This window comes from Antechinus flavipes, chromosome 3 (genome assembly GCF_016432865.1).
Source record: "Antechinus flavipes isolate AdamAnt ecotype Samford, QLD, Australia chromosome 3, AdamAnt_v2, whole genome shotgun sequence".
In the NCBI taxonomy this organism is placed as follows: domain Eukaryota; kingdom Metazoa; phylum Chordata; class Mammalia; order Dasyuromorphia; family Dasyuridae; genus Antechinus; species Antechinus flavipes.
Window position 1 is genome coordinate 633,531,137 of NC_067400.1, and position 13,200 is coordinate 633,544,336.

A 13,200-nucleotide genomic window follows, 5' to 3' on the forward strand; every position below is an offset into this window, starting at 1 on the left:
TTGCACATGAAATAATTTTTATTATTTTCATTTTGAGATATTCAAAAATTTAATATGGCAGTTTCAAATCTGTCCTGAATCATTTTGGCCTTCCTCCTGTTCTATTGTGTGAGTTTTAAAACATTCAACCATTTTTTTTTCTTTTTTGTGGTACGGTGAAAGAGTAATCCTATTCCTAGTTTCAAAATGACAAATCCCCTCCCCCCAAACACACACACACACACACACACACACACACACAAATATCTGAAGCAATGACACAAAATCAAGCTAAATAAATTGCTATCTTGTCCACATGCCCAAATGGACTCTATTCAACATCTTGAATCCATTATCTTGTGATCAGATTGCACAGTTCTTTATAAGTCCTCTGGAATGGTGGTGGTGATTACAATCAACTGAATTGTAACATTTTCCAAAGTTCTTGTTCTTTAGAAGTGTTGTTACTGTTCAGGTGATTCTTCTGAGGTTTCAATGAAGGGGCCTGTCTTTCACAGCATATCTGTATTCAATTCATATGGCAATATGTCACCCTATAGAAGATCATCACATCTCATTTTCCAGTTCTTTCCCTTAACAGGAGTTATTAGACACTTTCTTTTCCTTTTCCTTTTCCTGTCTTTAAGGAACACACACAAACACACACTACTTATGCTCTGGAATCAAAAGGCATTAGTCACTTTTGAGGCTTCACACTTTGACCAACAGTGAATTAACTCAGGTGCCTATAATTATTAGTGAATTTGAGCACTAATTATTAGTGAATTCTCAGCTAGTTTTTAATTTTTAAATAAATATTTATTTTCTCCCCGCTGATCAGATCTTTTCCAGATTCTTGAAACTAATATGTAAAGGAAAATAGATTCCCCAAATATGTCATTTTCATGAAAGTAAAGCTGTATAATGTAAGAAATAAAGGTTGTAGAAAAAGAATGGAAGTATAATGGGCAGACACAGAACACTTTACAAGTAGAAGCAATATTGTCATAAAAAATAAGTCTGGAAAACTTAAGAATCTCAATCAATGCAATGACCAATTGTGTCTCCAGAGGACCAAAAATAAAATATATTATCCAACTCCTGTTGGAGATGAAGGATTCAGAGGGCAGGATTAGGCACAATAATTGTTTAACATGGACAGTGCATGAACACTGTCTTTCAATATCCATGCTTAAAATTCTCTCTACTCTTTATGATCACCATTTTCTTATCACTGTTGATGTTCACTCATGTTTTACTCTTTATGATTCTATGGGATTTCCTTGGCAAAGATACTAGAGTTATTTTCATTAGCTTTCCCATCTTGTTTTATAGATGAGGATTCTGAGGCAAACAGGGTGAAATGACTCGCCCAGGTCACATAGCTTGGAAGGATCTGAAGCCACATCTGAACTCAGATTTTCCTGATTTCAGGCCCAGCATGCCATCCATTGCCTCACCTAGCTGCCCTTCTCATCATCTTTACTAATGGGAAAGTCTAATTATTAGTGATTTGGATTAGTGATTATAGATGTGAGCATTTTTTTCATAGGGTTCTTGAAACATATCTATCCCCTGGGGAATGACTTATTTTTATATATCTGTAGCCATTCTTTTAAGTACTTGGAAAGAAGACCTTTTTTTTTTTTTTTTTTTTGAGAAACTTGCTGCAAATCATTTCTCCAGTTAATTGTTTTCTTTATATGTCCCAAAAGTTATCAATATGTGCATACCCTTTGATCCAGCAGTGTTTCTACTGGGCTTATACCCCAAAGAGATACTAAAGAAGGGAAAGGCACCTGTATGCGCCAAAATGTTTGTGGCAGCCCTTTTTGAAGTGGCTAGAAACTGGAAAATAAATGGATGCCCATCAATTGGAGAATGGCTGGGTAAATTGTGGTATATAAATGTTATGGAATATTATTGTTCTGTAAGAAATGACCAGCAGGATGAATAAGAGAGGCTTGGAAAGACTTACATGAACTGTTGCTGAGTGAAACGAGCAGAACCAGAAGATCATTATATACTTCAAGAAAAATATTGTAAGAGGATATACTCTGAAGGAAGTGGATATCTTCTACAAAGAGAAGATCTAATTCAGTTCCAATTAATTAATGATGGACAGAAGCAACTATACCTAGAGAAGGAACACTGGGAAATGAGTGTGAATTGTTTGCATTTTTGTTTTTCTTCTCAGGTAATTTTTACCTTCTGAATCCAATTCTTCCTGTGCAACAAGAGAACTGTTCGGTTCTGCACACATATATTGTATCTAGGATATACTATAACACATTTAACAAGTATAAGACTGCCGGCCATCTAGGGGAGGGAAGGGAAAAGTTGCAACAGAAGTGAGTGCAAGGGATAATGTTGTAAAAAATTATCCATGCATATGTACTGTCAATAAAAAGTTATTTTTAAAAATAAAAAATAAAATAAAATAGAAAAAAATTGTTTTATTTTTATATTTAAGATAGACGCATTTCTTCATGTGAAAAAAAATCCATTTTGCTTCATATGATATTTTGTATGACTGGCTCTATTCCTTCTTTGGTGACATACTTCATTGATTTTGTTAAACCTAGGGTTGCTATATTAATTTTCTTTAATATATGACACACGTGTGCACAAGGTCTTTATTTTTAAGTAGAACAAAAGAATTTCAGTGATACCACTTTCTGCTATGGTCTCAGACTTGGTCCTACTAGATCTCCTTCCTGGAATCCTGGAAAGAGGCACATGGACATAATTTTAATCAGAACACAGATTTAGAGCCATAGAGACTATGGAAGACACTGAGTCCAAGCTCCTCATTTTAGAGATAAGTAAACTGAGGCAGAGAGACATTATTCGCTAGCCTTACACAGCTAGAAAGCATATGTGGCAGAATTGCTTTCATGGATGATGCTCTGAATGTCAATTTGAATAAAAAGAAAAGTGATCAAACCATCTTTTAGGCCACCATCTTTTAGGCCATAGACTTTGCTAAGACACATGAGCCAAGGGGAAATAATAACTGCCTTTACTAATTTAATTATTTTAACCTAATTAATATTTGCAAATCACCTGACAAATATTGTCTCATTTGATTTTATCAATCCTTGGAGGTGGATGCTATTTTTCTTTTGAATCAGAAATTTTATTTATTGCTAATAAAGTATACTTAGTATGATATTTCAAACTCAATGCACTTAGGAAAAAATCTCATTACAACATGCTTTATTTAAAAATTGCTGGCTGACTTATACTTCCTTTCTTTTTTAAAAATATTTTTCTCCTCAATTACATGTAAAAACAATTTTTAACATTTTTTTTAAGTTTTGAGTTCTGTCCCTCTTTCCCTCCCCTCAGCCCTCCCTGAGATAGTAGCAATTTGATGTAGATTATACATGTACAATCATGTAAAACATTTCCAAAATTGTAGTTTTGTGCAAGAAGACGGACGAAAGGAAGAAAGGAAGGAAAGAAAGAGGGGAGGGAGGGAAGGAGGGAGGGTGGAAGCAAGGAAGAAAGAAGGGGGGGAGGGAAGAAGGAAGGAAAGAAAGAGAGAAGCAGGGAGGGAAGGAAGGGAAGGAAGAAGGAACAAGGGAAGGAAGGGAGGGAGGAAACGAGGAGGGAAGTCAGGGAGGGAAAGAAGAAGGGAGGGAGAAACTAAGTAAAAAATAGTATGTTTCAGTTTGTATTCAGATATCAGTTCTTTCTTTGGAGATAGGTGGCAGTTTTCATCATAAATCCTTTGGGATTGTCTTGGGTCGTTGTATTGCTAAGAATAGCTAAGTCATTCACAGTTTTTCATTGTATAATATTGTTACTGTGTACAATGTTCTTGTTCTGCTCAATTCACTTTGTATCAGTTCATGTGAGTCGACTTCTTTTGAAATTATTCTAGTTGTCATTTGGTAGATACTATTACTATCCCCATTGTGCAGATAGAAAAATTCAGAAAGAAATAAGTTAAGTGTCTTGCCCAAGGTCACATAGCCAATGAGTATCAGAGACTAAATTTAAACTTGTTTCTTGTGCATTCAGGGAAAGCCCTCTATCTATTGTGCCACCCAGCAGTCTAAAAAAATCATTATAAAAATAAATATCCAATGGATTCCAGAATATCAACACTAGACATTTTTGTACCAGCTAGTATCATGAAACACAGGGAGTACCAATCAAATGGGGCAGGGTAAAGGAAGTTATGGAACAGGAATATAGCATAGCATATTAGAGAAAACTCATGAAGAACTCTAGGATTTCAGAGAAGTCAGTCCATCTGCAGGGCTTTATGCACAGGGAAAAAATTGGCAATGTTCAATGAGATCTACTGTGCAGGAAGAAGCAGTCTCTCATTAATGAGATCTATATGTTTTAACTCTAGCAAGATTTTTCCAGTGTACACACAAAAATGAGCTCTGGGTAAAAGTTTTCTTACAATTATTGCTTTTATAAGGCTTTTTTCTATTGTGAATATTGCAATGATTAGTGACCTCCAACTTCCAGGGAAAGACAGGTTCATATTAATCACATTCATTAATCTTTTCTCCACGATGAGCCCTCAGATGTAAAAGAAGAGATGATCTCAGGTTGTAGACTTTTCCACATAGAGTCCACATAAAGCTGCTCCCAAGATGAATTTCCCGATGTCAAACAAAGGTCTGTACTCCATTTGTATGCCTTTCATATTCATTACAGGGATGTGATCTGTATCTCCTATGAATTTCTTGACAAGAAGTAAAGGATGACTTTAGCCTGAATGATTTTCCAATTTGATTATATTAAAAAGCTTTTTCCTTTAAAATGGATTCTCAAATATTTAATCAAAGAAGAATGTGCATTAAAACCTTAACCATATTAAACTCAAACTTTCTCACCAATGTGGACTCTCTGATGTTTAGCAAGATTTGAGCTCTGTGTGAAAGCCTTTCCACACTCATCACATGCATAAGGTTTCTCTCCATCATGGATTCTCTGGTGTTTAGCAAGATTTGAGCTTTGTGTGAAAGCCTTTCCACATTCATTGCATTCAAAAGGTTTCTCTCCAGTATGAATTCTTTGATGTTTAGCAAGATTGGAGCGTTGTGTGAAAGCCTTTCCACACTCATCACATTCATAAGGTTTCTCTCCAGCATGGATTCTCTGATGTTTAGCAAGATTGGAATGCTGGGTGAAAGCCCTTCCACATTGATCACATTCATAAGGTTTCTCTCCAGTGTGGATTCTCTGATGTTCAGCAAATTTGGAGTAACATCGAACATTCTTTCCACACTGATTACATATGTAAGATTGTTCTCCAGTATGGATTCTCTGATGTTTACTAAGAGTATGTTTATTACATTCATAAAGTTTCTCTCTAGTGTGAATACTCTCATGTTTAATAAGGGAAGAGTGTGCACGAAAAGCTTTATTACATGCATGACACTCATAAGGTTTCTCTCCATCATGGATTCTCTGGTGCTTAGCAAGATTTGAGCTCTGTGCAAAAGCCTTTCCACATTGATTACATTCATAAGGTTTCTCTCCAGTGTGGATTCTCTGATGTTTAGCAAGATTGGAGTGCTGTGTGAAAGCTTTTCCACACTCATCACATTCATAAGGTTTCTCTCCGGCATGGATTTTCTGATGTTTGACAAGATTGGAATACTGTGTGAAAGCCCTTCCACATTCATCACATTCATAAGGTTTCTCTCCAGTGTGAATTCTCTGATGTTCTGCAAATTTGGAGTAACATCGGAAATTCTTTCCACATTGATCACATATGTAAGATTGTTCTCCAGTGTGGATTCTCTGATGTTTTGTAGGAGCAGAACTCTCTTTCAAAGTCTCACTATTTTTATTACATTCAAAAAGTTTCTCTCCACTGTGAACTCTCTGGTGTTTAACAAGATTTGAGCTCTGTGTAAAAGCCTTTCCACATTCATCACATTCATAAGGTTTCTCTCCAGCATGGATTCTCTGATGTTTAATAAGATTGGAGTGCTGTGTAAAAGCCTTTCCACATTCATTGCATTCATAAGGTTTCTCTCCAGTGTGAATTCTCTGATGTTTAGCAAGATTGGAGTGCTGTGTGAAAGCTTTTCCACATTCATTACATTCATAAGGTTTCTCTCCAGCATGGATTTTTTGATGTTTAGCAAGATTGGAGTACTGTGTGAAAGCCTTTCCACATTCACTACATTCATAAGGTTTCTCTCCAGTATGAATTCTCTGATGTTCAGCAAATTTGGAGTAACATTGAAAATCCTTTCCACATTGATTACATATGTAAGATTGTTCTCCAGTATAGATTCTCTGTTGTTTACCAAAAGTAGATCGCTCTCTAAAAGTATTTCTAGAGTCATTACGTTCATAAGATTTCTCTTCACTATGGACAGCCTGATGCTTGATAAGGGAAGAATATACACTAAAAGCTTTACCACATTCATGACACTCATGTGGTTTTTCTTCTTCAGTACATATATCCTTATCTTTGGCAACACTGGAGCTCTTTTCCAAATCCTCTGAATATAGCTCGTATTCATAACCTTTATCTCCAGTGTGGTTAGCAAGATCAGTCACATCTTCAGTATAGTCTTTTTGTGAGGTCATTTTCAGATTTGCGCTCATCTCCTTCATATCAAACATGGTCTCTGCATCTGATGGAAACAAACAAATACACACTTGTATAAATACATCCTCTTGTGTCGACTAAAAATAAAATGATTGACTTTCAATTTCCCCAGTCAAAATGAAGTCTTCAGAGTGAAATGGACAAAATCAATCATTTTTAAATGCTGTTAGCTCATACCAATAAAATAATCTAGTTAACACAGAGGTTCACATACAATCTAATCACATTGGATCCTTACAACAAACCCAAGACACAGGCAAGATGAGGGTTCCCATTATACTTTACAAACCAGACCTTGAGCTCCAAATGGCTGAGTGACCTGACCTAAATCCTTCTAGCAGCGATATGAACTCCGATCTGGTGAGTAAGGCTACTCAGTTCACTAAATTAGGCAGATGTTCTTTATCTTATTTTCAATCCTTTCTTTAAATGCATTTTTATGACAATTTTATTTTGTTGTATTCAGGTAATCTTTCTGCTTTTCCATAAGAAGCAATTTTAATATTCTATTACATGATCATTCTTTGTAAATTTCATGCTATCCTGAAAAAAATAGATTTGCTCTTTTCAGTGGGTCTTGTAATAATTTCCAGTTATAATTACATTTTCTTAAAATTTATTTAGATTTCCAAATTGTATGTCATTTATTGCACACATACTAAGTGTTTTTATTATATCATTATCATTATATTTTTCCACTGGAAAAGAAGTGTGGGCATAATTAAAGCATAGAAGACCTAATTAAAAGAGACAAACAGGGAAAACTAAATTTTGCTATTACTTACCCAATACAATGAAGTAATATCAATACTAAGTACACATACACCAAATGGTATAGCAACCAAATTATTACAGAAAAAGTGAAAAAAAGGGATGGGAGAAAATGGTAAAGCCAGACTAGTGGGGGAACCAAACTTGCCCCTCTTCAAACTGTATTAATTTAATCATAAAATAAACAAGCAAGGAGTTAAGGAGATTAATAGAATTTTTTTAGATGTTAAAGAGGAGAGACTTCTGGAAATAACTGAATGGGAATAGAAACAGCACACTTTTTATGACTATAAATGGCACCTTAAAACTAACCATTTTATGACACAAAAACCTCACAAATTGAATGCTGAAAAACAGAAATATTTTAGTATATGTGCTGCCGAAGCAAGCACTGAAAAACAGAAATATTAAATGCATCCTTTTTAGCACATGGGAAAATAAAGGGCCATGGAAACACAGATGAATAAATATTTGGAAACTAAATAATTTAATCTTAAAGAGTGAAGGAGGAAAAGAACAAATGACAAAAACAATAATTTCACTAAAAAGAATGACAATAAGACAATGTACCAAAATTTATGGGATGCAGTCAAAACAGACCTTAAAATTTTTTTTTTAAATCTCCAAATGCTTCAATAATTAAAGTAAAAAGGGAAAGATCAATTAATTGGGCATGTGATTTAAAAAATTAAGAACAAAAGTTGTCATCCCAAGTTAAACATCAAATTGGAAATGCTGAATAACAAAATAGATATTAATAGAAATGAAAAACAAACTAATAAATAAACTAGGACTTTGGTTATTAAAAAAAAAAAAACCCACACACAACAAAATAGACAAACTATTGGGCAATGGGATAATTTGGGTGAAAAAAAATAAGAAAAACAAATTACCAGTATTGAAACTGAAAAAGGTATCAAATCCATAAGTCCAGTCATATAAAAATACTTTAAATCATTATTGATTGGAGAAAACATTAAAACAACCATAAGATAACATCTCACACCTAATAGACTGATGAAAGTGATAGAAGGGAAGAATAAGAAATGTTGAAGAATATGTACAAATATTGGGATAGTAATATACTATTGGTGGAACTTTGAATTGATCCAACCATTTTGGAGAGCAATCTGAAATTAGTCTAAAGAATAATAAAACTTTATATAATCTTTGATTCAGCAATACAACCATTAGGTCTATTTCCCAAAGTGATCAGAGAAAAACCTACATGTTCAAAATGTTACTTTTTCTTTGTGGTAGCAAAGAATAAGAAATTGAAGGGATGCTCATCAGTTGAAAAATGGCTAAACTTGTGGTATATGATTGCAATTAAATACAATTCTGCTATAATAAATAAATATTAGATAAATAAATATTAGAAAAATATAGAAAGACCTGAATGTATAAATGAAAAGCAAAATGAGTAAAACCAAAATAACATTGTATACATTAACAGCAATATTGTTAAAAGAATAATTGTCCTGAGTACTATAAATACTCAAATCAATTACAAAGGACTTATGAAGGAAGATGCTACCTATCTGAAAAGAAAGAACTGATAAACAGAAGTAAACATAGTTTGGTTTTACATATATTTATAAATCTGTGTCAAATAGTGGGCTTCTCTATTGAGGTTGAAGGGGAGAGAAGAATACCGTTCAAAACTCAAAATGCCACTCAATTTTTTTAAAATGAAAAGAGTGAATTCATCACAAATAAGGAAACCATAGCAGTTATTGGGAGTTATTTTGCTCAATTATATGCCAACAGATATAATATAATTAAGTAAAATTAATGATTATATACCAAAAAAAATTAATTGCACAGATTAAAAGAAGTACATAGTAGCCACAAAATTGTACAGTGGTCAACTGTGAATGACTTAGGTATTCTCAGAAATACAAAAATACAAGAAAATTCTCTGTAAATTCCTTTACAGAGAATCTCTACGCCACCAGAAGGGAGTTCCCCAAAACTCCCTACCCTTGCGCCAAATCCAAAGGGCTGCAGGGGAGCTCCATTTGACTCCCTGAATCCTGAACCTGCCATTAGACCTCATTTAACTCCCTGACCACCAGAAACCCTAATTTCATTTGGATTCCCCAAATCTTTGGCTCTAACACTATTGTTGAGGTTGGGAAAGGGGACCTTAAAAGTTTTGGGTCCCAGATCGGTGACATGAAGTGTTTCAAAGGAATCTGAAGTCTTGAACTCATCTCCTAATCAAGGAGCAAAGTTTATTATAATTGTACCCATTACAAAGTGGGCTGGAGTTTCCAAAAGAAATTGGTAGAGAAAGAGAAGCAAGGCTACACACTTATCCAGCTTTCAGTCATTGATATGCTAATCCCATGGTTCATAGATAGGAAGGAGGAGTAGTCTCCCGATTATCAGTCATTTGTAAATTGAGGAGTGGTCTATTCACTATTGTCTCAGGAGTTGGATCTGTGGGAGTTTCCTGAGGCAGACTATAAAACCAGAAGATTTAGGATTTAATGATTTATTGTTAGAACAGAAGCCCCCCTAAAATCGGGGAACCACAAAATCATATTACATCACTATCAGGAGTCTCTTCTCTTTTTAGTTTCTCCCAGCTGAAGCATCCTCTCAGGTAATAACTTCTCTCCCCCATAAGGAAACTAAGTAGAGCAACGTTCCAAAAGTCAAGCTGACTAGAGTTCAGATTCAATCTCAGACACTGACTGGCTCTGAGACATCGGGATTATGCTTCTTTGCCTCAGTTTTCCTGTAGAGTGAGTGATAATAGTATCTACTTCCCAAATTGTTGTGAGGATCAAATGAGGCAATACAGATAAAGCTCTTGACACACAATGGGCACCATGTGCTTGTTAAGTATTATTGTCATTATGATTTTGATTCTTTCCACCTCAACTCTTCTTTCCTTCATAAACTGCCATTTTCCTCTCCTTGTATCCATGTAAGTACCTGTTGAAGGTAATGTATTTTCATACAAAAATATATTCCTTTGTTTGGATCAGCTAAAAGTTAAGTTCCATATTCTTCTGCTTATTCTCAAAGCATTTCCATATTTACATGCTGGATTTTGAATTTTTGGACAACAGAAATTGTCTTTTGCCTCTCTTTGTACTCCCAGAGCTTAATCCAGTGCCTAGAACACAATAGGCCTTTAATCAATGCTTATTAACTGACTGGATCCAGGACTGAAGACAGGGCCCAACTTCTCCATCAATTCTTGCATTCTAGTCTCTTTCCTAATTGTCAAATGTATATTCTGGCCTTAGCCCTGTTTCTCTCTATTTCTTGAATCTCATCACCTACAATGAGTGACTTTATGTGATTCTAACCTTCATGGGACTTTACTAGAACACAAACTGGAGATCACATTGGTTTCTAGGCTCCTGGAGCATCTTACAAATAGAATTATCTATCTACCATCTCTCTAAAGTGAAAATCACCTCCACAAATCTGGACATTGATTCCCCAGGAATCAAAGACTGGGCTGGAGAGATAAGAAAGGAACTTGAATTATTTCCAAGTAAGGTGGTGCTCTTCAATCCTATTCATAGGATACTAAATGGAGACACTGAGACCCATATAAACCCAGTTGCCTGAGGCTATTACAAATTTAGGTTACAAAATTTCAGCTGGGCCCTCACCATGTCAAGGCAATCCTTCAATGTCTCCCTATCCCACATATTCCTTTCCATGTCTATTTACTCCTTCCCAAAGTTTCCTTATGGTTTGCTCTCCACTCACCCTCTCAGTGGAGAACTTAGCCTCATATTTCACTGAAAAGTCTCCCAAAAGCTATATTCCATTTATTTTCCACATGGAAACTGTGGCAGAATTTGGAGAAAGTAGCAAGGAAGAACTCTTTGTTTTGTCCTTCAAAACTGCTATAATAGACGGGACTTAGAGCTACAAGCTACAAATTAATGCTTGTTCAGAAGAACACACTGAAGAATGGCTACATCCCAAAGAGGAAGATGTTGCTTTGGGGGGGGAAAGGGAGGGGGTCAAGTGGGTGAGTTCTTCAGTGTGGAAAAACAGCACGATCAGTTGGCAGAGATTTGGCAGACAAAAGTCAGGTCCAGGTAGAGGTTAGACTACAAATAACAACTGGAACTAGTTCCAAGTAAGAGTTTCAGCAATACTGATTCGATCTTTGACCTAGAACTGGTAAGAGATGTCTTCAAGAGCAACAAAGGAAACTTGCAGCTTCCTGTAACACTTTAAAAAACATAATGATGCTTATTTGATACTTTATATATTCAATAGAATCTTATTTTAAAAAAGCATCTTCATTATATTTTTAGTTCATCACACATAAAACTTAATTTAAAATTGAAATATAAATCTAGTTAAGAGGGAAAATGAAGAAAAACAGAGGAACAGAAGAAAACCATAGGAAAACTAGGCAGCAGAAAGAGAATCTTCTCTCTTAAAGACCAGGACTTTCAGCCTTCCAAGAATTGACAAATTCTCAAAACCCTGCAATTAGGGAAGGAATTAAGATATTCCTTTTGATAAGATCTTGAATGAAGAACTGAGAAAAATGATCCCTGACACAGGCAGGGAGAAGGCACTGATACAGATCAGTTTAGTCCTGTGGTCCCACCCTCTGGGGAAGTTCTCCAGTCAGAAATCCAAGTCATAGTAACCCCTGAAACCCACCCTCTGTAAGGGCCTTAGGCAGCCTCACCTTGCCATGTCCACTCAAAAATCCCAGGCATGTCCCTGAGGTTATTTTCCCTATAAAATCTACTTATGACCCATGTCATATTCATTGCCCTCCTATGGTCAGTCCACCACAGAAGGATGTCTTTCTCCTTACCCACTCCCATGCCATGTATATCTCTCCTAACTCTGCCATGCATCTCAAACCCACTTCTTATAGCAAATTCTTTTTTTTTTTGCTGAGGCAGTTGGGGTCAAGTGACTTGCCCAAGGTCACACAGCTAGGAAGTGTCTGAGACCAGATTTGAACTCAGGTCCTTCTGACTTCAGGGCTGCTGTTCTATCCACTGTGCCACCTAGTTACCCCCTCCTCCCACCCCCCTCCCATAGCAAACTCTTTTGCGATGTTCCCTTTCAGGATTTAGCCTGCCAACTAAGGGCATGTCCCAATCTTATGGGGTGTTTCTTTTCTCCAAGTAAATAGCAAGTTCCACTAGGGAACTTGCCCTTTCTGTCACTGATTATTAAAATCTCTTTGTATTGCTCTTCCAACTCTATTTTATATATTCCTGGTGTCTTCATGCATAACCCCTAAATAAATCTGCCTTTTGCCAAAGACAATGGCCATTGTGAATTCTTCCCATGACCGAACGCCCACTTTTGGTGCCCACATCAGCCACATCACTTTGATGGCCAAGTCAGTTACAGGGAGAAGAGCTCCTTACCTAGGGAGATCAGGTTCTGGGAATCCTCTGCCATGACATTCTTGCAGACTTCTTTCTGAGAATGGTCCAAGAGGTGCCTCTCTTCCTGGGTCAAATCCATAGTCATATTCTTCAATGTCACCAACTCCTAAATCATAAAAAGTCATAGGACTTACAGCTGAAAAAAGACTTCCAGAATTCATCTAGTCCAATTATATAATCAATTGATAGAAGGAACCTGAAGTGCAGAGAAGGGATCTGCTCACAGCCATACCATTTAGGAGTCTCAGAGTCATCACTTGAAACCATTTGTCAACATCAGGCCAGCCTATGGGCCTGCTCATTACTTTGGTAGCACATCTTGAAAAGTCTGTCAAGGTCTGCTCATTAGACTGTTTGCTAACTAATGGAATTTTGTATTTGCGTAGACCCTCCTGGAGAATTAAGGCAAAGTCTACCCATCAATGAGATAATATTTTCATTTTGCTT

The 13,200-nt window shown here is 36.0% G+C and overlaps 1 protein-coding gene across 1 annotated transcript in view; it reads right to left on the bottom strand.

Moving 5' to 3' along the window:
- LOC127556876 (zinc finger protein 420-like) overlaps positions 1–13,200 on the bottom strand; it is a 16,139-nt gene continuing 2,939 nt past the window's right edge. The window contains exons 2-3 of the mRNA XM_051990361.1: positions 12,733–12,859; positions 1–6,602 (exon numbers count right to left, since the gene is read on the bottom strand). Coding sequence (XP_051846321.1) covers positions 4,828–6,602; positions 12,733–12,838 — 1,881 coding nt within the window. The 5' untranslated portion in view covers positions 12,839–12,859 and the 3' untranslated portion in view covers positions 1–4,827. The remainder of the gene's footprint in view (positions 6,603–12,732; positions 12,860–13,200) is intronic.